Genomic DNA, 23,343 nt, shown 5'->3' on the forward strand with positions numbered 1-23,343 from the left:
TACTGCAGAAGATGCACCGATCCGCCTGTCAATCTCCTGTTCCATCCTTCCCTCACTCGTGAACAAGACGCCAAGATACTTGAACTCCTCCACTTGAGGCAGGAACTCTCCACCACCTGAATATTAACATTGTAATAGGATTGTTATAGAGCTGTTGTCATCATGACATCCCTATAGCAATATTTCTTTTAAAACCTTTGTCCATCAAGTTTTTTTTTTTTTTCCCCAACTGCTAACTAGAGAATGCAAATCAAAGTTATTATTGAAAATTCAAGTCAGCGAATACATTGCAAAGTTACTGCTTCTTGTATATTTGCATTTTGATCTTTGTTTTCTCATGCTCATACTTTTTTTTCCTCTGCATTCACATTTGTTTTTATATCTATTGCACTATTGCTTTTTCAAACTTTATTGCCATTTCTTTTAACAGCCAGCTTTTTCTGTTTCCCAGAATCTTTAGTATTAAAGACAAATGCTTAATTGACAAACTGGAAAGCCGGTTTGTAAATACAGTAAATGTTCCACACAGGAAAATATTGACAGCCCCAGAGACTGTTAATTTTGTGCCACCCAAGAGTAAAAAAAAACTCTCCATATGGATCATTTTCCACACTTTTTGACTTAACCTTTGAACTTTAACAGGTGGAAAATGTGCGCAAGCAGTGCAATGTTCAAATCCATCATATGGCCGAGGAGCTCTCGGTGCTGCAGCTGGTAAGAACCTACTCCACTAAGGATGGTTTCCTTTTAAAAATCACACTAAATCCCTTTTTACTCTACCTTTCTGCTTATTTTTTTCATTCTGTCTCCACCTCTCCCTTTCCCTGACTCTCCTTGTTCTCTCTTTTCACCTCTCTGCAGGAGTGTGCAGATAAAGAGTCTCAGATTCAAAGGTTGCTGCGAGAGAGAAAAGCTGTAGAGGAGGAACTCGAGAAGGTATGTTTGAAAGTATCGAAAGCACAAAATGAAAGAGGCCATCATAGCTAAGTCCAGATTCTGACAGTGTTTTGTTATATGGTTTTATACAGGAGCTCAGGCATTGCAACTTTTTAACGTTTTTTAATGCTTCCTGTGTCTTTTTGTTTTTTTTGTTCAAGGTGTATAAAGAGTGCAGGGCAGAGCCCGAGTTCAGGAAGATTGATACTCTTCATCAGAGGTGTCTAGATGCAGAGAGGATGAAGGAAGATATGAGACTAACTTTGCAAGCCACCCAGAACAAACTAAAAAAGATGGAGATGGAGTAAGTGGGATAGTTGCTACGTAGCCTTATAGGCAGGAAGTTAACCTCTCTACCTATACTCTGCTCCTTCTCACCTCTTGGAGCATGCACAGTTGTGGGTGTATGACTCTGTGGCTCTTGTCTGCTGCGATTAATGATGGTGTGCATGAAAATATCTTTCACACTTCCCTCCCCCCTGTCTCAATGCATCTGTAGCTACACTGAGGAGCTGTCGCGTTGTCAGGAGGAAGTGCGTCGGCTGCAGGGCTCTCTGGCTGCAGCCCGGGAGGACTGTGTCAGCGTCAGCGAGGAGCGGCTCCAGCTGCAACAAGAGAACTTGCAGCTTCGCAAGGAGATGGATGAGCTACGCAAGGCCAGTGTGCTGATCCAAAAGAAGGCCAAACAACAGGTAGTAATTGAACAAAAGGAAGAAAGTAACACTGCAGGACAATACATGCCACTATATGCAAAGTTGGCCTGCACTAAAGGGTTATTTATTTCCATGAAGACTTGTAAGAAACAAATTTAAATGAAGCCAGTAGTCTTAAAACATTTGTAAAAGAGCAAACTTTAGGCACCAAACATTTGCAAGACGCACTCTGCACTGTAATCAGCCTGACCAGTGAGATGCTGAAGTCGATACAAGGGTTTGTCTTTGTACTACAACACATGGTTCCCACCCAAATCCACCTTCACACCAATAAGTGCCATGTCTACACTTTTGGCACATGTTGTTTCATGACAAAATAAACCGAAACCATGTTAGATTTGGTGGGTAACAACATTTCATGGAAATTTATTCAGTGGTGTGTTGAGATATTTTCAGTCTGGACCAAAGTAGTGGACTGACTGACTGACTGACTGGCATTGCCGTCCACTTGAAGATTAGGCTAAAAATTTACAAATCATAACTAAAACAAATGATCACAATTGCTGCAGCAGCGGCCAAAATATCCTGACTTTTAGTCCAAAGTATAGGTTCATTTTCAAATCCCCTGCATCCTACAGTTCTCAAAATGCAACTTCATATCTTTTGAACAACTATTTTCACTGGCTGAGTAGTTCTCACTACAAGTAGACTGATCTTCACCTGTAAAAGAAAGATGAAATCTATAAGGAAGGAAAAATGTATTTGTTCAGTCTGCAGATCACAAGTGTTTGCCAAACAACCATTTGGTTCAACACCTGGAAAGCCATTACTAAGCAGAACACTTAGAAACATTTAAGTGGTGGGATAATTTGCAGAAGTTCAAAGCAGAAAATAGACAGTAAAATACAGGGTTGGCATACATGTCCAGCTTGCACAAAGTGATATTAATAGATTTCCATTGTGGTCCCCAGTAGATAACGGAAGAACATGTAGCAGGTGGTGTAAATCAGGCAGAACTGATGTACACAAAACACATACACAATTAGGACAAGACGCAGAAACGGAGAATACTGACTCATAATTGACAAAACCCCTCTCAGATGACAGTTGCTTTATTTAACTTGGGGGCACTGCTCCAGGGAACTGCAGCAGTGTATAAAAAATACTGACTAGTACTATATTGTAGCACCACGTTTTATTAGTTCACATAAGATCGGACATGTGAATCTTCTTCATCTGTTTCAGAGAGTTTTAGACCAGCAGGGTAGTCTCATGTGCACAAAGCTCATCACTCTGCTGCCCTCCTCCAGGTGTCACAGATGGAACAGGAGTGCAGCCTGAAAGAGCAGGGACTCAATGCACGGGTGAGGGAGCTTGAGGAGAGCAGCCGAACCTCAAGTGCTGATCTGACACGCCTCCTCACAGCACAGCAGAAAAGCACTCAGCGCTGGAAAGATGAGGCCAAGAATCTGGTTCAGGCCTTTGAGACTAAAATCACAAGCCTTAAGTAAGAACCCCTACAGGTAGATTTAGTATTGCTAAGTAAAGGAAAGACGAGTACAAAATGCAAGCTGAGAAATGTACTTTCGGACCAAAAGGATGTCATTTTAGGTTCTTAAGATAGATTGTGTAGATTAATGTATTATGTAGGCAGAGAATTTCTGGTTCAATAAACCCAGCAAAATGAAGTGTACAGTGATAGACTGCAGTGAAAATAACAGTAATGCTGATTCCCAATGTGGGACTATCTGAAATAAGATGTAATATATGAATTCACATTTCATATAATACTCTTTAAAGTGCAATACAAAGGGTTTTTCTGTTAAACGAGGAAAAATAGTCCTACCTGCCTAAAAATGCCTCATGGCCTAAGGACTTCATTGTGCCAGTTGTATCTCAGACTGGATCAAAGACTGAGCAACAGATGAGGTGAAGGACCAAAGAACAGTTTATGAAACACTGACTTAGCACTTGAAGTTGTTTTTCCCTCAGCCACAGCTTTACTACACCGAGATAGGTGGGAAATACATTGGAAAACATGCTGAAGCACTTGAAAACAAAGCTTTATAAATGTGTTTTGTAGCTGTGGGAGGTGGGCTAGCTCTAGGTTGGCTCTAATCTTTTGTTTTTGTTTCAGGGCAGAACTGAATCGGCACAAGCTGCGTTCACATGAATTACAAATGCAGCTTGAAACGGACCACAATACCATAGCTGAGGTATATGTAACACAGAGACACACCACTTCTGTTCAGTTGACAGGATATGTAAGATGCTTGTCCAGCACTGTAGGAGAGAGCCTTCTACTGGGTGGGAGAAGCTATCCTTCGCTGATGAGCTTCTGTTAGCCTGTGCAAATATCTGTAATAGTGTGCACAGACAACTCCAAAAAGACAAGAAGGCATTGTACTGGAAACCTGCAATATTACTTTAGGTTATAAGCCATGGGACAAAGCTGGTGAGGGAAAGTTTAATTTTACATAGTGTATCTTATGGACACCAACAGTTTGTACTGCATGAATGTGGTAAGTAATAAATACTTACCTGTAGAAGGATTGAAATATGTGTGACGAGACCTGACAGACATCTGTGATTCTGGTTTTCATTCAGAGGTTCAGAGAATAGACCATGAACTGAAACAAGTTCAGAAGAAAAAGAATGCACAAATGAATAAGAGGACTCACAAACAGTCCCTGTATGTTTTTAATGTAGAACCCACATCTAAAAACCACAGACAAAAGGATATGTATGTGATAATGGATAGTGATTACTGTGCCACCACTGTTTGTTCCTTGGCACATGAGTGTGTTTTAAAATAAACACAGTGACGGTTGTGTGCTTGACTTTAAGTAACTATGTTTGTACAGTATGAGAGGCAGCTAGCAGAGTGTCAAGCGAAGATGAGTCATCTCCAAAGACAACTGACGCAGCTGAACAAAGGGCAACTACTGCTACGCAACAGGTATGGGTGACTGTGTGCCCAACATAGAGAAATGGTGACAAATATATTTTATTCCCTGTTTCCTTGTGATGTTGGTTATTTATTTCCCTGTGTCATATGTTTGTTTTTTAACAGCTGAGTATACTGGCACCACAACGAAAGAAAACAACCATTGTTGATCCAGAGACTGATTAATGGCAGCTTAGTACTGTGCTGTATGAAAAATAATTTAGTCATCTGTTTTTGTTAATATGATTTTAAGATTTTGGCCAAATGTTAAAAATACATACACTGTTCTTACATTTTCTTGTGCATTTTATTTGTAATGATCGAAAGATATCTCAAGTGTAATATGTAAAAATTACCTTTTTAAAAATTATTTCAAAATAAACACCTTGGAAATGGACTCTGGTCATTATTAGAATGGAGTGGGAACTGGTTGGTTAAGTCTGGGCCAGGTTAAATGTTCTGCTCTGTTTGTAGTTATGAGTGGCAGTTATTTATTGATATTGTTTCATATCAAAATACATAAAATTGTGTGGAGTGAACAAACACTTATATTACACAATGTACTATCTCCTAAAAGCTTATGATATAGCTTTTATTTTTTAAACTCATTTCCCAAATGTGCCCCACTCCTTAGAGGGTGTGCCCCAGTCTGTTCCCCCTCCCTGCCAAGAAGATATTGTAGTATTGTGTGTGAGTGGCTGGTCCATTGGGCTAGTGGTATGATTTTCACTTTCATTGAAGTCTAAATGTTGCATGAGCACGGAAGCTGAAAACAAGTGTTTCTTGCACGATGTTTGGTGCAAGAGGTTGAATCAAAACTGATGCTTAAAGACGATGTTTAGTGCAAGAGGTTGAATCAAAACTGATGCAGACTGAGATAATGTTTAGTCCTTAACACATTGCAGCCTCAATCATGGCATCAAGTGAGTTCCTTCAGTAGGAAAACTTGTAATATACAGCACATTATTTCTTGTATAAAAGCTTACTGGGAAATCCTCAGTAGCTCAGCTGTGCACTTTGTGAGACACATACAGTTAAGCAGCCTTTGCAGCACTCACAATGGTGAATACATTTTAAGTTCCTGCATCCAAACTATGATATGGATCAGCATCAGAATCTAATCAGTTGTTCTGTGGGCCATACCCTACCAATCCAAATAATTCTATCTAAATCTGTAAATTACTTTTTGAGTTATGCTCCTCAACTCTCCGTCTTGACTGCAGCTTGTTGCTACCGTTCCCTGCTGCAGGCTACTAACGTCCGCTTACCAGGCGAGACGGCGAAACAGACTTCACTTCCATTATAATCTATTCTTAAATGTTGGGCTCTAACGCTAACATTGACCAACTACCCGGGTGCAAAAAAAAAAAAAAAAAAAAAACTCCGGGCCAACGTGCCTTTGTTTGGCTGCATTGCATGCCGGGAAAGTATTTTGTTGCTAGGAAATAATAAACCAATGCTTTTGTTCGGCAATCCTAACGGCAATCCTAACAGCATGACATCTTGTTTTAGAAAGCTAATTACATAACTTTAGAGTTAGCGTTATATGAAAAAACAAACCTTTTGGACCTTAATATTTGATACGGTAGGCATATTTGAAAACCATGCTTTTTCAATATTACTGTCTACAGATATGAAACGAGTTGGAAAGATTTACCAGCAACGTTATCGTTTGACATGACATTAACTCTTGTAAACTATATTAACCCACTGACGTGAACCCGGATTAGCTAAGATAACGTTAATATCAGGTTTATCCCCAACTTCGCATAGTCACTTCTTCTTTACATATGCTGTTTTGAAAACTTCAGCAAAGTTAAGTTAGATAATACATGCTGTCTTTCTGCTTTGTATTTGCTAAAATATAAATAACGTTCGCGTCAGTACTTGTAAACCCACGTTACAACTTTATTGCACTACTACTGTATATTGTTCTTTCACTGCTTCAGAGCCCCGGGGACACATGGCCTCAGCATCTCCGAGGGCCGCTCTACAAAGCGGAGAAAATGAGTCCAGAGGTAGGCTGAGCTAATATAGTATTTTTCTAGTTTTGTATCACATGTTCATTCTCAGTTTGACCGGTTTTTTTTTTGCAAACTCGTTTGCACTACTTTTTCTAAGTAACTTTAGTTTACCAAACTGCATTTCTTGCTGGAGTAGTTTTGCTGTAGTTTAACTTCTTCCAGTGTGAGGTAATTGATAGTTTGCAAAACTACATTTTCAAAGTAGTTTCCTCAATACTGGCAATGTTCTAGTTAAGTCATGTCAGAGGTGAACTTACATTCCACTTGATGCCCTGTCACAGAGCACAAGCTCCCTGAACTACAGAGCTCCACCATCATACCAAGGCCCCCAGTCCATGGTAAAGACCCACTGGTGAGACTAAGATCAAACTGAATTTAGCACTTTACACACTGCCCTGTTCTCAAAGTAATTAAAGTTTGTGGATATGGATCTTAGATGTCAGTTTCTTTCCCTTAATGTAGGCTGTGCTGAAGAGACGTGTAACACGGATACAACCCAGCCAAAACCACTTAAAAGCCCGTGAGCAGATGTTTTTTCCTGGCTGGTACACTCAGTCACCTCCATCTCAACAAATAGAGCAGTCACACAGGCGCCGTGAACAATTACCAGTCCGCCTTCCTCCTCTGCAATCCACTTCCAAGGTCAGTGATAGATATGGGTGAGATGAGAACAAGCCTTACTTAAAATATATCTACATGATGACTTTTGAGGAACATGATGGACATGTTCCTCAAAAGTACTACAATGTTATTTCATAAATCTAAAAGGCAGGCAAAATTTAAACCCAAGACCACCATTAAAATGGTGGCATCTGAACCGCACTAGTATGGCACTGTGGAGACAAATGTCTGCCAAATTAATAATGAATGATAAATAAATGAATTAATCTAGCTTCTAGGCTACCCATTCACCTCTCTGAAAAAGGTGACAAAAAAGTAGCCTTGGGGAGAATCAGGCTCTTCTGTCAAGAAAAGCTTAGTTCAAACTCCAAATTCACTGTTAATTTCCTTTAAATGAGCTACTTGCAGGAGAATATTCATCTTTGTTTCTGTCTCTCCACTACTCTTCAGTTGTCTTGTGCGTTATCAACCACTAGTCCCCCCAGACGGTACTTTCCCATTAAGATTGGTGGACAGCTGGACACTCCCTCCAAAGTTAAGATTTATGAGTACAGTAAGGATGAGTTTCTCATGATCAGCCATCAAGGTGTGGAATCGGTATGTGACGACAAGTTTGACAGTATGAGCCCTGAGCACTGGGAAGAGGAGTATAACTACCACTGCAAGTTGTTTCGCATACCCTTCTTTGCCCGCTTCAGAATGTGGAAACCCTTCTATGTCTGGCGCACTAAAGTTCGTGCCAAGAGGATTCATTTGGCCAGGACGGTTCTTCAAAACAGTTTTATTGTCAGTGTATGTATGTATAAACTGAAATCAGGACGTTCTCTTTATCTGTCTCAGTGATCTTGAATGTAGAATACCATACACTCTAAATATGGCCACTAAATAATTAATGTGAGTACTTTGTATTAACATGTGTGTATGGTTTACAGTCTCTAGGGCCTGCACTAATAGACATCAGAAAAATGTGCAATCAAATCAGTGACATGGGCTTGTGTCACATGGAGAAAAAACACACTTATTCACTACGGGAGTTCAAAGACACCCAGTTCAAACAGCTGCAAGAGGTGCAAATCTGCATTCATACAAACATTTGTCCAGATGCTTGAAGACTATTTGCATGAATTGTCTTTGTGTGTTCATTAGACACTCATTGCCCTTATTTGTTCATTTTTCATCAGGTATTGAATGACTTAGAGAAGTTTCGTGACCTGGTAAAGGAGGTGATACTTTGTGCGTGTCATAACTATTTGATGGAACCTCTGACCAGATCTGGTAGCCCATGTAGGTACATACAGCGCATATGAACTCATTTGAATGTACATATATAGACCACAATGTTAAAAGGTTGATAGTGCTTTCCGTTTGACACAGATGATCGACTGCGCAGGAGTTTTCTTGTACAGATCAAGAAGACATTTCTCTGTAAGCGCAATGTCAGGTGAGCAATTTTCTTATTTACAGAAGACATTTTGACATTTAACAATTTGACAAGACAGGAATAAACATGGACATTACTGATGATTGAATTCCATTTAAATAACATAGCTTATTGGGACTTGAATAGAACAGCAGCACAGCTGTAAATTACATGGTGAATTAATATTAAAATGAATATTCAAAAATCTTTCCCTCACCTACTCAGCTTCATCCGTCTTGTTGACTCTTTGGTCTTCAGTGCCTTGCATACCTTAGTGGTAAATACAGTGGCCAAACTACTGGCTATGCTCCAGGAGCAGATATGTCAGACACCCAGCCATTCTGTTATTCAGAGCTGGAACCAGCACTCTGAGGCTGCAGCTGACCATGCTGATGAAGAGATGGACAAGAAGGTAGGGCAGTGTTTCAGTATTGATAATAAAGCCACTGTAATTATTATCTACCAATAAACTTATCACACAGAAAAAGACCAATGTTGAGTTTGGATTTGTTGGTGTGTGTCTCTTTATTAGACTGCTGAGTCAGAAACTTCCCATGTTCTTGCACCTATGTTCATGTGTGAGTTGGTGCTGGACAAAAATGCTTTGACTTTTGAACCCTCTGAAGAGGACTTTCAGGTTTGTTATACAAATTGTCATGATTTTTTTTTTTCACTTTAGGTTGTTTATTATTCATGTAATTCCTATTTACAGTATATTCTTAAACAGAATGTGTATGCTGCTGTTTATGACTGCTCTTATTTCCTACAGGAGACTATTGCAGAGATCATTGGGTGGTTTAAGAAGACGATGTTGTCAGTTAGCACCTTTTCAGGAGAGCCGGATTTTGATTCAGTGACGCAACCTCTAGAGTTTCAGGTAGAAAAAATGGTGATAAAATCTGTGTATTGAGGGTACTGTAAATGTTGTTGATATGCTGAAAATAGATTGCTTTTTTACACTCCCATTCATATGTAACATACTGTAGTCTTTGTGTCTATGTATGTTTGTTAACTTTCAGAAAGTAGAAATTAAATATCATGGCCCCAGTTTGCAATTCATCATGAAGACTGATAGCCACTTACAAGGCATCATCCAAAACATTAAGGTTGGTTTTTACTTTACCCTGCCTTCTATCTCTGGAGATTGAATCTTATCTATACAGTATTGTATACATATGTGCCTGATTTGCTTTTCCCCTTAGGAGTCACTACGGTTTGCCTTTGATACAGCAAAAGTGTATTCAGACAAGTTTGAATGTTTTCGACTGTTCTGTAAGGAGAATGAAAGTCTGGATCTGGATGCATTGCGGCAACAGGATCATGGTGATGTACAGACCTTACTTTTGTTACACATCTCTCACTTAAGGCACAAGGAGCAGTTCATTTGAGAATAGTGCTTTTTTAATAAAAAAAAAAGATGCCTTGTTATTGGAAAGATATTTTAGACACTTATAAGCACAACAAATTATGGACAAAAACCTAAATATTCCTTTGATGAATCATTACTCCAGGGAGGATCTTTTTATTTTCAAGGAAAAACAGTTTTCAATGTTCACTGTGCCAGAATTTCTTGTGTTTTCTAGTAAACAAACACAAGTCATGTTTAAATAATATTCACCTAAATACACTTGCAAAGCCAATGTTTTGATTATTTTAAATCTTGCATTAGTTACATCTACTGTTTGCTAGCCTGCAGTGTTCTTCTTGATTACCTTTGTTGGCTCATTGCTACATACTATAAATTGTCAATCAGAAGAATAGTGTAATAATTAGCAACAGGAATATGCATTGTGTCACCGATGTGCTCATGCACATGCATGTGTGTCACATGTGTGATATAAAAAAAAAACAACCAAGGATCAATTTATCAAAACATTACCCCAAACAGTGCTTTAAGGGTAAAAGGAACTTCATAGTGTACCTTTAAAGACCATATCATATTGTTTTTATTTTGTAGTCTGTGGTACAAATGACCACTTACAGGTTTGTGGATCTTTTGCAACAAGAAAATCAGATTTAAGAAAGAAATTCTTTTTGTCAGAGGTTTGATCAAGTTGAATTTAATGCATTATAATGCAAATAAAGGGAACCTCTTTTAGAAACATTTCCTTGTTGGTGTAGTGTGGCAGGCTGCCTGATTCGCATTCACAAGCAGCACTGTCAGAAAATCACACCCTACTATACCATTTGAAAACTGTAAAATTAACCTGATTTAGAGGCCACTTGCATTTCTTTGTTATTTTATGTTATAAAATGAAATTGTAGGTCTAAGTATATGTGTTTATGCCTCTCTGTGGAATCATAGGAACCTACTGATGTCATGCTTTTGGTACTGTAATAGCACAAGGTCATCAATCGTCATTTTTCCTTATTTTCATTTTACTGGACTTTATCATCATTATTACATTATAACGGTTTTATTAGTGCACTTGTGAAGAAGTGGGAAAAACTGATGGAGAATGTGGAAGGGAAGAGGGTAGAGTATGAATGTGTTTGTTCCAGTATATTTAAATTGTTTCATTTTTCTTCTATCTTGTGCAGTTATGGCAGCTGAAACAGTTCTATGTCTGTTTACCTTGAAAAGCAGAAGTTGTTTAATAAAATCCAGTCACAAAAAAAACAATAAAGCTTGAAAGACAATCAGTAAACAAACATACCTGTGTTGTGAAGCATGAGTCTTTGTTTTAGACTGATTACAGTTGACGTCATCTCACAGGTTTGTCCTTCTTTGAAAAAGCACTGGAGGTATACCATAGTGAGCATAAGGAGGCCTTAGCCATCCAGGAGAAAAGGCATCTTGGTTTACTGCTAGTGGACAAAACACAGCTCAAACAGAGGCTTGTGTCTTCCCCCCTCCGCTGTCTTGAGGTGAGGACAAGCATACTGCATGTGCATGCAGATTCTGCACACACAGACATAGCCATCTTCAGATTAAAATTACAGTGATACTTGACAAATGTTGAAATAGATTTAATATGCAGCAATTTTTGCATAAATACAGTTGGGGTTTTGGGTTAAGCATAACTGATTTACAATTGATTGAAACAAAGGGACAGTGAGGCCTTTCTGGGTCAATTAAATCTCACTGAAATGAAAATATAAGTAAGGTCTAGTGGTCCACTGTGTGACCTAATTGGAAGAAATACTTTCCAGTACAACCAGATCTACTATGAGCAATACAGCTTGTAGTGATTCCACTTTGAATCTGTGCTCCAGGTCATCAATGAGATGCTCACCCAGCTGGCTAGGAAGAAGCTAGATGCTGTCATTGCTGAGGCTCATGAGGCTCAGTTCAAACTAGAATTCACTCCCTCTACTACATCTGAGTTAGCTGATGCTCTCATCTTCCTCGATGAGATACAGGAGAGGGTAAGATGTACATTTCTCATTAATAGCAGTTTCTTTATTTTTTATACATATATATATATATATATATATTTTACAACAAAAGGGTTATTTTTTACATTATATCGATGTCATGTCTCCCTTCCTAATTTTTTCTTGACTCTGTGCTGCTACATTGTACACTTTCAGCATTCTTTTTCTCCCCCTTGCCAGATTACAGTGTTAGAGAAAGAGCAGGAGACAATATGTCAGATGTACAATCTCATTAACATCTACTCAGTTCCCACGCCACCTGAGGATCTGGTTGTTTTCACCACCTTGCAACCCTCCATTAACTCATTGCAAAGTGCCACTGATAAGGCGGTGGCAGCGAAGGACTCCAGCATGCACAAGTTTTTCACTTCCCTGCACAAGGACATACAGGAGCTGAACCATGAGGTCATGACAATCAAGCTGAAGTCACAGGTGAAGAAGTTGTATACATTCTTTACACCCATCCCAAGAATACATAGTGTGGCAGGATGTTTTTCATACCATGATGAGCCTTGTTACTGAAGGTGTGTTCATGTAAATGTCTTTGCTCTGTTTTCATTTGTTTGCCTTGTGGTTTTTCATGTATAGGATCCACAAATTTTAGACATCAATTCAGATCCATCCCAAGTGCGTCAGCTGCTCAGGGAGATCCAGGTTTCTATAGAGGAGTTGCAGGCCCAGGCATCCACCTACATGTCTTATCAGAAGAAATTCAAGGTAAATTATATCTATAATTTGTTAAAAAAAAGACTCTTCCTTCAAACATATAGGCTCAAGTCATAAAACTGTTTTGTATTGGTGAAAAAGTTGTGTTACAGTATTTAAACTTTACTAACAAACAAGCCTGCCAGCCCAACCCACACTTGTTTTCCTCATCTGTCTTCTATTGAATAAAGGTGGAGGTGACCAAGTTTGACACCCTGGAGGAGTTAACTGCAGAGTGTAGGCTGAAGCAGCTGCTGTGGGACTCCCTAGAGGAATGGGACTCTTTACAGGATAACTGGCAGCAGGTGAGAGGCACCCCCCACGAGTGCATTGTTTTTGTAAGCCTGAACAAACATGCAGCAGCTCTTCCTCTCTTCAAAGCTTTACTGAATTCAGCCATGTCCACTCCTCTCCAGAGCACACTTCAGCAGCTGGACATGGAGCAGTTCAGCTCACAGGTCAACAAATACAGCAAATACGTCAACCAGCTGGAGAAGGGCCTGCCACATAACAATGTAGTGCCATGTCTGAAGGACAAGGTGGAAATTATGAAGCAGAGGGTGGGTAGGGCAAAGTGTTCTGTAGTGACTGACATTAATGTGTATAGTTGTTGATATAAATAACAAAATTAATGTTATCATAAATCTCTTCTTGAAATGATTCCACATTAAAAAAAAAAAGATCAGCAAACAGCTCTTGTTGATTTAGCCAGTCTGCTCTAAACTACTGCTTTGTGACTCTGTCTAAATGATGTTCATGCATTTTCTTTCAGCTCCCTGTCATCACTGATCTGCGGAACCCGTGTATGAAGGCAAAACACTGGAAGACCCTTGAGTCAGTGTTGGGTATGCCCTTGAATGTGGAAGAGCTTACTGTGGCTGTGTTGGAGGAGCTCAGTGCCTTCTCCTATGGCATGGAGATAAAGAAGGTAACGCATACTGTACATAGAGCTATAAATGTGAGCTTCTCTTGTTATACTTGAGAGACTTTGGTTACTGCTAATTATTAAGTTGCAAGTACTACTGCTTGCCCTTACCTAATCTAAATTTCTATCTTGCGCCATACTAATCCTTTCTTCATACAGTATTTTGACTTTAGAGTGAGGTCAAGGCCTGAAGTACATAAGTGAACACAAATACACAACTTTCTTCAAGGAGTCATCTTTACATGTCACCTGGATAAACAGTATTAACACAACTCTTGACTTTTAGGTGTCAGGACAGGCTTCAGGAGAGGCATCAGTGGAGACCATTATTGTAAAGGTGTGTGGATTACCTGTGGATATGTATAAAGATATTGTATGTCCATCTGTATACCTACTGAAAGAAAAACTGGTATAAGTGAAAACTACCTTCCTCTCTGAAAAATACAAGCTGCTTTTGATAATGCCATTTGGTGCTCACATACAGTACCAGTTTGATGACTCATACAACTCAAGAATTTACTTAGCAAATACAGAAATTTCTGCCTTTTAAAATTCAGCATTTGTCACCTACTTTTTGTTTTGGAAACAACTGTCAACACATCACTAGAAGCAGCAGAGTGGTGCTGCAAGTAAAGCACTACACACAAAAGCACACAACAAAAAAGTGCAGTCAGTACTGGACCCAGGGAAATGCCTACTTTGAGAACTTGACACACACAGCACAAGTTCAGTAGTTGTGTTGTTGTAACTTTTGGTGTTTTTGTGGCTTGTGACTGGTGCCATGTGGATGCGGCATGGTTGGATTTGGAGTCTTTGTATATGGTAGAGGCTGGCATTAATTACAGACGCTTCAAATTAGTTCTCTTATCTCCTGTAAAAGCAAAAACATCTCTCCCACAGCAGACCAAATGTTTTGTGATGGAGAGCCCAGTCGGGCTTCTCACAAAAGAAATTTATTTATTTATTTTTTGGAGCAAGTACAGAGGTGCCAAAAGTAGCCAGATATATGGCAACACAAACATGCTGCCAAGACTGGAAGCAGGGGGAAACAGACTGGATTCTGTCCAAACATGAAATATAAGCCTAATTTTTGTACAGACTAAACAAACAAGACAGAATATGTTGGAGCATGGTCCCTAATCATGCATTCAATAATGTAGTTTGACTAAAGGAATCTTTATGTTTTTTTTAAGCTCATTTCCAAGTAATTACTTATTGTTTGTCAGTAATCAAATTAATGCAAATATGTAACATTTAGTAAAGCCAAGGTGACTTTCAGGATTAAAATTGTGCCAATCCGGTTTATCTAGTGCACAACAGCGGTCCTAAAGTTACTTCATAAAATGGTCCCTGGGTCACACTTAGTTGAGAGCCCTTGTGTCAGAGAGCTTTAGAAGTACTGGTAGGCAGTTTTATTTTACCTTCCAACAGAGCTGGGCTAGCTGTTGCTCCCAACTTGTAGTCTTTGTGCTAAATAAGCAGATACTGTATAATGTAAGAGGATAACAAATAAGTTTATTGTCAGAAATGTCTAATTGTCGCATTAAGTTGACTTTATGTTTCTAGAGAAAGTGAAAACGTGGTCACTGTGTTTTCTATACTTATATGTAGTTTTTTTTCTTCCAGTTTTAGTAGTCACAATGGTTGAGTTAGATTGTACTCTATTACGCACACGCTGAATGGAGAGTTCATACAAAAACTATGCATGCTAGTATTCAAACCTCAGATCTGATGAATGAAGCACAACTCAGATAGCAATGTGTGAATATTTATCTGCCAGTCAGACTTAATTCTTTTAACTTATGCTCCATCCAGTCCTGCCAGAAGCTAAGCACAGAGTTATTGTGTTTGTTGTGTCTAATATTCTTCTCCCTACATTTTATGTTGTTGGGAGAACACAGACACAATACACACAAGCAAGAACATATTTAAGGAATGCAGTACAGTACACGTTATTTAACCTTTGCACTTTCAATGAGCCATGCAGGTGGAGAATGTGTGGAAGACCACAAAGTTCACTGTGCTGTCTCATGGTGACAAAGAAGTGTTCATCCTGGGTGGCACGGATGATATCCAGGTAGTAATATGCAGCACTCACGCACAGAGTGTTCTAATGCACCAGTAATGTTGCACTGTATTAATTGTGAATGTTTGTGTGTTTTTATGTTTGTTTACTGCAAAGCTACTCCTGGATGACAGCATAATAAATGTGGGCACAGTGGCATCTTCTCAGTATGTGGGTCCCATCAAGAGCAGGGTGGACAAATTGCTGAGGCAGCTGACCCTCTTCAGCCAAACACTGGTAAATGCTTAAAATAGAATGTCATAGAATGATATTTCATTCAGCACCAAGTAATTCTTCTCTTAGGCTTGTCTGTTTGGCTAAAGCATTTGTGGATTTGGTGTCAAATGTTAGACAGTAGCCCCCCCTAGTGGCTGAAGAACAAAGTATATTTCATTAGAGATTATTATTTACACAGTTGACAATTTATTAGAAACACCTAACTAAAATTAATGCAATCTAATATAGCAGTCTTGTAATAAATCCTCCTTTCTTTCATACCTACATCCATTTATATCTGTGAGTCTAGGCTAAATAACAGAAAAACCTCTCTGTATAATGCAGTTCAGCTCAGCAGCAGCACAAAATGAGCAGCCTCCAAAATGATTACACGGTTGAATCAACACCTCTCTAAATTTATCACCTTCATGAAAGATGTGCAAGGGATTTTTTTGGAACTGGGTTATTAGAGTGCATTATCAAATAAATTCCCAACTGAGTGTAAGTAGATACAACAGTATCATATTTAAGACTACAGTTTGTTCATATTATTCATCTTATTATTTTACTATTCATTTTATTATTGTTTTATTTTTCCATACCTATTTAATCCCCCCCAAACACACACATTGTCATTGCCCTTATATTTACAGTATTTCTTTGCTATCTCCCCTTTCACCCTTCTTTTCCAGGATGAGTGGCTTACATGCCAAAGGAACTGGCTATACCTAGAGGGTATCTTCTTGGCCCCAGATATCAAATGGCAGCTGCCTGCTGAGTCCAAGATGTTTCTTAAGGTGGACAAGTCCTGGAAAGAGATCATGGCAAGGGTCAAGAAGATGCCCAATGCCCTTCAAGCAGTGACACAGCCCGGTAGAAGGGTGAAAAATAGTTATGTACACTGACTGGCCACTTTGATAAGCACAACTGTATGCACTTCAGTGCAAAACTTCCGCCTTAGCATCTGTGTATATGAAGTTCAAAATGTTTCAGTTTTTGGTGAAACTGTCATAAATGTATAAATTCAGTTCTATGTTTATTATTAAGGTGGTGTTTAACTGGCCTACATTATATTCAGAGGTGTCTCTGTATTTTTGTCCTCCCCAGCTACATATGCTTCTGAATGTAGTCCTGTACAACATCACTTTTAATTTTGACCTCAGTAATAAAGAAATAATGGAATTTATACATTTCTGACAGTTTCACCAAAAACTCAGGCATTTTGAGCTTCATAAACACAGATGTTAAGGTGGAAGTGTTGCATTGAAGTGCATGTAGTTGTACAGGTGTGCCTAATAAAGTGGCCAATCAGTGTCTATGCAGAGAGTTGAAAAGAGAGACACACAGTCACATGTACTCTCATTCAGGTAAAACAATTGTCACACGGAATATTAACTTGTTTTATCCGACACAGATCTGTTGGAGACTTTTCAGCACAACAATGCTCTTTTGGATGAGATACAGAAGTGTCTGGAAGCCTACCTGGAGTCCAAGAGAGTCATCTTCCCCAGGTATACACATGCCTGGTTTATCACATACAATATTAGAAAAAGAAACTTTTACATCATATGTCATCTTCTTTTATTCACTCTAAACTGTTTGCTTTGTTTTTGCTTCTTTTCTTGGTTATTTGTTTTGTACACAAACAAAATTAGATATTTAAGAGTTTAATTGTACATGATATTTTGCTCTGTGTAGGATATTTAAGATTTTGGGGCTCATTCTTTGGCACTAAAAAGTGAAACTGCATGTGTTCATATTTCTTAAGTAGTCGTAGTGGGGTTTTGTGCTGGAGAACAAGAAGAAAAGTGGCAACACAGGAATTTGCACATTTGGTCTCGTGATATTTTAAGGTGTTCCCAAGGATGCAAAATAATGGAGGACAGAATGGAAATTTATACAAATACCCTCAGTGCCTGATTTATCACCATTGCAGCAGATGGAATTGCAGGTGAAATTTAATATGAGGAGAAAGCAGGTGTAAAATTTGCAGCCCCGCTGTCAGCGTGGCAGCTGTTATTCATTTGAGTCCTCGTCAGAGTTAAGAACACATTTGAGGAAAGAGAGGATGCTTGTAAATTGCATTGCTCACAGGAGGAGAATGTGAGGGATTTTTACAGACATTTAGGTGAAACCATGCTTAAGTTACTGAAGAAAATAAAAAATGATTTGACTGGCTGAAAACTATGTGATTGCAGTTCCAAGATATGTTTTTTAATTTCTTCAGCCATATTACAGTTCAGTCGCCTTAAACTTACACTTTCTTCCTCTCTTTTGGTCCACACATGCTCAATACAGGCAGCAGTCATTGTAAGTGGCAGTATATTCAAATTAACACTGGTGCGGCTGTGATGATTTACATAGTCAGTGTTGGAAAATACACCACTAAATTGAAAAATTGACGTGCCGCAATATTTTACTTACCTGATGGTAATTTGTGATGGGTTGAGTCCCCCTAACAGTTTACCAGCTGTTGCTCTAAACATCTCTTCCCAGTGAGCCCTGTGAAACAAACGAACACTATGGCTGATTGGTAGCATTGACTGTTTTGATGTTCATTATTTGTGTGTCATCTGCAGGTTCTACTTCTTATCCAATGATGAGCTTCTAAAGATCTTGGCTCAGACAAGAAACCCTCAGGCCGTGCAGCCCCATCTCAGGAAGTGCTTTGATGCTATTAAACAGCTAGAGTTTGCTGTGTTGCATGAACAACCGCCTGGGGCTACAGGAATTGTACGGGATGCTGGAGAACAGGAAGCCATATACACCAAAGACATATTGTATATGGTTTCTCCAGAGGGAGAAAAGGTGCAGTTTAAACAACCTCAACACCTTCGGTCATTGTTTTGTCAGGCTGTTTTATTCCCTGTTATTCTCGTTTCAGTTCTTGCTGCTAATGAGAGAGAGTGAGTGAGAAAGAGAAATCCATTGTTTTTTACTTTCCTTACTAACTAGAACAATAATTAAACACATCAGTCATATTAAGTGACACCACTTTCCTCCTACTTAACTACCCTAAAGGAGAGCTTGAATAAAATAGATTCTCAGATTATGCAAAAACCTCTTCAAGGTATGATTAAGGTAAACAGGGGACATACCAAATTCTGATTAGCACTGATTAAAAGAATAAACAATAATTTAATACTAAAGTATATAATTCTTTATGAATATATTTGTCACAAACACAGAAAAATTGGATAGCAGCTAATTCCACTAGTGCGGGATTGGTGGGTCTTGTCTTCCACCACAGGCAGTCTGTGCTGTTTCTGCTGTGGATTTCAGTTTCTTTGTACCCAGATGCAGTCCAGTCCCTCCTCAGGTGTAAATTATTAACAGCTATCATAGTGATATAGTTGTTTGTGGCATCTCAAATTCTGCAGCAAGGATGATGAAACATCTTTGAGTGTCCTAGCAATTTTGCTTGTGCTGATTGCTTATTCACCCACTCTGTTTGACAAGCTTGTCAGTTATGGCCACAAAGGGGTATTAGTTATCACTCTTTCACTTCTTCAGTTACAAAGGTCAATAAAGACTGAGGGAACTCACAATAAATCACTGTGAACCTTTAATAGAAAGGACAATACAGATGTATTCGTGTTCTTCACCGTAACTTCAAGCATGTCCTTCTGTGTGTAAGTGTAGGTGGGTTTCACTAAAGGTGTGAAGGCACAAGGCAATGTGGAAGATTGGCTTTGCAAAGTGGAGGAGGCCATGTTCTCCTCACTACGACGCCTCAGCAAGGCAGCCATTGCAGACTACCAGGTGAAGTCTAGGGAGGAATGGGTGGTGGCTGGACATCCATCGCAGGTGCACACACACACACACACACACACACACACACACACACACACACACACACATTAAAGTAAAGTTAGGAATCAGTGCTTTTCAAACTTTTTGAGGAGCAGACTTGAGGGTGACTGTATAGTTTTTCATTTACAGGATTTGCATGGAAAAATGCCAAGGCATCATTAAAGCTACAGTTACCAATAAACCACAATTTTAAACATATTATTTTGTGAGAACTATTGTAATTCTCTGATTGTCACTTCAAGGAACCAGCCAATGCTTAAAATCATTGCTAATGTCTAAACCTCGCTTAGATTTTGTAATTGATTTCCATCATTTCAGATGCTCTTTGGTGCTTAGTCTTTTTGTTTCTATTACTGATTTACCATCAGTCTGTTTGCCACCAGGTGGTGTTGACCATCTCACAGATGATGTGGTGCAGGGACATGGAGGCATGTCTGGAGGGAGACCACGACCACTTTGCTGCTCTGCAGGAATTTGAATATACCAGCTTTGATGTAAACCACATTATTTACTCTACTGCTTGCTTTTGTCTTTATTGTGTGGTTAAAAATTAGACTTGAGAAAACAATTCAACACTTGTGTGTGTCCAAGTATTGTTACTGTTTAACTTAAAATGTATTAACCCAAGAATGTTTGTGTGTGTTCCAGAGGTTGAATGCCCTGGCAGCACTGGTACGTGGGCAGCTGCCTACTTTACATCGTAATGTCATCACTGCCCTTATCACCATCAATGTCCATGCCAGAGACATTGTCACAGATCTAGTCCGGCAGAGGGTACGATAGCGCATGAACATTATCAAACAGCTTGTCTTCTTATAGTCTTTTTGTGGTGTGGTGTGGTGTGATAGGTGAATGTACTGACTGGACACTTTGAGGGGTATAAAAAAGATTTCTAACAGCTCACTACGTTAAAGTAATGTCAACTTTTTTGTCAGGTGGACACTAAGTCTCACTTTGAATGGCAGAGACAGCTACGCTACTACTGGGACCTGGACCTGGATAACTGTGTAGCCACAATGGCTCTGTCTACTTACATTTACGGCTATGAATACCTGGGTGCCTGCCCTAGACTGGTCATCACTCCACTCACGGTAACACAAAATGTAACATTAAAGATATACATGAAAACTGCAAACACAGATTTTATCATCAGTTAGACAAGCTTCCACTATGGCAAATATTCATAGACTCTCTTTTAGTTCATTTCGATTCTTCATAAAGCCACTATCTTATAGTGCAAGTTTAGAACAGAAATGCAGGATGTTGTGTTATTGTATTTTTCAGTTTTGTTCAAAAAGTCACACCTAAATCTCCCACCTGTTCTGTATCTCTTACCCTGCTCCAATGGGCAGGACCGCTGCTACCTGTGTCTGATGGGGGCGCTCCAGTTGGACTTGGGAGGTGCTCCAACTGGGCCAGCAGGGACAGGCAAAACAGAGACCACCAAGGACCTGGCTAAAGCCTTGGCCATCCAGTGTGTGGTCTTCAACTGTTCTGATGGGCTTGATTATAAGGTTGGCCATGTTCAACAGTTTTTATCTTATTACACTTTTTTTGCTTATTTTCACACTCACTACTTAATAATTTGTTCCTTTAATTTCTTCCATCACCGCTAAACTTACATGCTCTGCATTCTCCTTTTGTTTTCATCAATTTTCACTCTGATTGCAAGTGTTTTTTTTTGTTTAGTTTTGTTTAATCTATGCCAAAGGTTCGTTCGAGAGGTAAGGTGTGGGCCCTGTGATAGACTGGCAACCTGTCCAGGGCATACCTTGCCTCTCGCCCACTGTCAGCTGGGATTGGCTCCAACCCCCCATGACCCTCTTCAAGATAAGCGTTATAGATAATGGATGGGTGGATGGGTTTGGGTCATGGAACAATGGAATAGATTTTGGTGCTGATCTGTGTCATAATTTGGATACAGGGATATTTTAAAGATTCTTCACCACTGTGAGTGCTGCAAAGACGGCTTAACTGTATGTGAGCCCCCTTGTGATCAAAGTGCATGGCTGCACTGCTGAGCACTTCTTGCACATACAGAAGCAAATCTCTGAGTCAATGACAGCTGTTCATTCATAGTCAGTGGAAACTGAGTGCTGTCACTCAGTTCACCCCGCTGTATGAGACAGAGACTGAGCGAGTCCAGCAAGGTGACAGCCCACAGCTCAGAAAAGATCTGCTCTATTCAGCGACCTGATGACAGAGGTTGTGAGCCAGGCTTAAAACTGTTATCATTTTCATCTGTAGGACTGGTATTATGCTATTTTATTAAGTTTTGACATTTTTCAGGTGATAAAGTAAACACTTAGATTTAGTCTGTCTAGGTAATGGCAATTAAAAATTGCTACTGATGTTTTTAGAGTTGTGAGTATAGACACATATGTATGTGTCTATGGTTGTGAGTGCTCACTATCTGACCAAGCTAGCTCTATTAGAAGGTACTCACTGAAGTCACTGTTTGACCTCTAAACAAAAGAGCAAATGTCTGTGGGTTATTCCTATAATATTGTAAAGTCTAGACCTTACTATGCCCTTGTTGTTGTGAATTGGTGCTATAGCCTACCAATAAAACTGAACTGAATAACTTTCAAACTAATAATGATATCAGCATCCTATCAAATGCCAGCAGTAGGGTTTCATGGTCACACAATCATATATAAGGGTCAAACTATCATAGGATTATTACTTTTATGGCATTATGTGCAAACTGAGTTGCCCTTAGCAGAGGTTGCACTCTCTGGGTACTGTCTTGTTTCCTTGGAATTTATTCACCGGAAGATGCTGTGTCTCTGTGCCTGCTAGCTGATGCCAACAGATGGCACTATAACAAAAGCATTCAAGCCGAATGCCCTCTGCAACCTTAGTTGCAGGCAACTTGAACATTGTCTTACAGTAAACCAGAGCAGAGCTTTTCCTCTGGGTTTTTTAAAGAAATCTTTCTTTAACAGTTGTCTACCCCATCATTTGAGCAGCATAAGTGTTCTAAATGGTTGTGTGTATTATATATTTAGCCTGATGAAAGGTGTTATATTTGGCTGACAATCGTCTAAAATGTATTAAATGTGTGTATGTCTTTCTAGACATTTGTTTTCAGACATTATTTATAGTAGAGGGTCTGGTCTCTGAACCAAATCTTAACAAATTGAAATTCAAGATCGACCACAAAGGGCTGAATCTTGCTATCACCCCTGAACAGATTGACAGCTGGTTTCATACATCTAAATTATTTGTTGTTTCTGTGTATGTACACTACATCACTCACTTATCATCAGTTATGATCATTGACAAACATACTAAATGCTGATATTTCATCCCTAAATAAGAACCATCATTTCTATAAGAATATATAGTATGTACTTCACAAGCCACCAAATTTCAGATCGGGCATTTAACCTTAATTTAATGTTGAATAGTGCAATGTCTTGGGGTCAGTAGAACCTAAAGTGCATATCTACAAGACAGCTGGAAGCTATTCTCCCTATGTCTGCTTTAGTTAAGCATTGCTGGCAGGCACCTGAAATGCATTAGAGTTGGACAGGGATTTGATTTAGCCAGGCTAGACTCACCACTGGTTTTATGTGTTGGCCTCTGCTGTGGCTTAGAAATGTGTAGCATTAAAAAGATTAACATAAAACAGTTA

At 39.2% G+C, this 23,343-nt stretch overlaps 2 protein-coding genes across 2 annotated transcripts in view; both read left to right on the top strand.

The window, feature by feature from the left end:
• sclt1 (sodium channel and clathrin linker 1) overlaps positions 1–4,878 on the top strand; it is a 19,730-nt gene extending 14,852 nt beyond the window's left edge. Inside the window, 9 exon segments of the mRNA XM_020596189.1 lie at positions 643–714; positions 862–936; positions 1,098–1,240; positions 1,436–1,628; positions 2,900–3,096; positions 3,727–3,805; positions 4,454–4,514; positions 4,517–4,548; positions 4,663–4,878. Coding sequence (XP_020451845.1) covers positions 643–714; positions 862–936; positions 1,098–1,240; positions 1,436–1,628; positions 2,900–3,096; positions 3,727–3,805; positions 4,454–4,514; positions 4,517–4,548; positions 4,663–4,722 — 912 coding nt within the window. The 3' untranslated portion in view covers positions 4,723–4,878.
• Positions 4,879–6,023: 1,145 nt separating this feature from the next.
• dnah6 (dynein, axonemal, heavy chain 6) overlaps positions 6,024–23,343 on the top strand; it is a 58,295-nt gene continuing 40,975 nt past the window's right edge. The window contains exons 1-31 of the mRNA XM_020596207.1: positions 6,024–6,121; positions 6,486–6,554; positions 6,842–6,912; positions 7,023–7,202; positions 7,632–7,973; positions 8,114–8,248; positions 8,363–8,465; positions 8,556–8,622; positions 8,827–9,013; positions 9,134–9,238; positions 9,371–9,478; positions 9,621–9,707; positions 9,804–9,924; positions 11,318–11,469; positions 11,818–11,970; positions 12,160–12,411; positions 12,568–12,696; positions 12,876–12,989; positions 13,101–13,244; positions 13,457–13,612; positions 13,896–13,946; positions 15,597–15,686; positions 15,792–15,911; positions 16,583–16,763; positions 17,305–17,401; positions 18,470–18,698; positions 19,533–19,697; positions 20,087–20,197; positions 20,352–20,477; positions 20,639–20,794; positions 21,056–21,217. Coding sequence (XP_020451863.1) covers positions 6,500–6,554; positions 6,842–6,912; positions 7,023–7,202; positions 7,632–7,973; positions 8,114–8,248; positions 8,363–8,465; positions 8,556–8,622; positions 8,827–9,013; positions 9,134–9,238; positions 9,371–9,478; positions 9,621–9,707; positions 9,804–9,924; positions 11,318–11,469; positions 11,818–11,970; positions 12,160–12,411; positions 12,568–12,696; positions 12,876–12,989; positions 13,101–13,244; positions 13,457–13,612; positions 13,896–13,946; positions 15,597–15,686; positions 15,792–15,911; positions 16,583–16,763; positions 17,305–17,401; positions 18,470–18,698; positions 19,533–19,697; positions 20,087–20,197; positions 20,352–20,477; positions 20,639–20,794; positions 21,056–21,217 — 4,149 coding nt within the window. The 5' untranslated portion in view covers positions 6,024–6,121; positions 6,486–6,499. The remainder of the gene's footprint in view (positions 6,122–6,485; positions 6,555–6,841; positions 6,913–7,022; positions 7,203–7,631; positions 7,974–8,113; positions 8,249–8,362; positions 8,466–8,555; positions 8,623–8,826; positions 9,014–9,133; positions 9,239–9,370; positions 9,479–9,620; positions 9,708–9,803; positions 9,925–11,317; positions 11,470–11,817; positions 11,971–12,159; positions 12,412–12,567; positions 12,697–12,875; positions 12,990–13,100; positions 13,245–13,456; positions 13,613–13,895; positions 13,947–15,596; positions 15,687–15,791; positions 15,912–16,582; positions 16,764–17,304; positions 17,402–18,469; positions 18,699–19,532; positions 19,698–20,086; positions 20,198–20,351; positions 20,478–20,638; positions 20,795–21,055; positions 21,218–23,343) is intronic.

This window comes from Monopterus albus, unplaced genomic scaffold, assembly GCF_001952655.1.
Source record: "Monopterus albus unplaced genomic scaffold, M_albus_1.0 scaffold29.1, whole genome shotgun sequence".
Classification (NCBI taxonomy): Eukaryota; Metazoa; Chordata; class Actinopteri; order Synbranchiformes; family Synbranchidae; genus Monopterus; species Monopterus albus.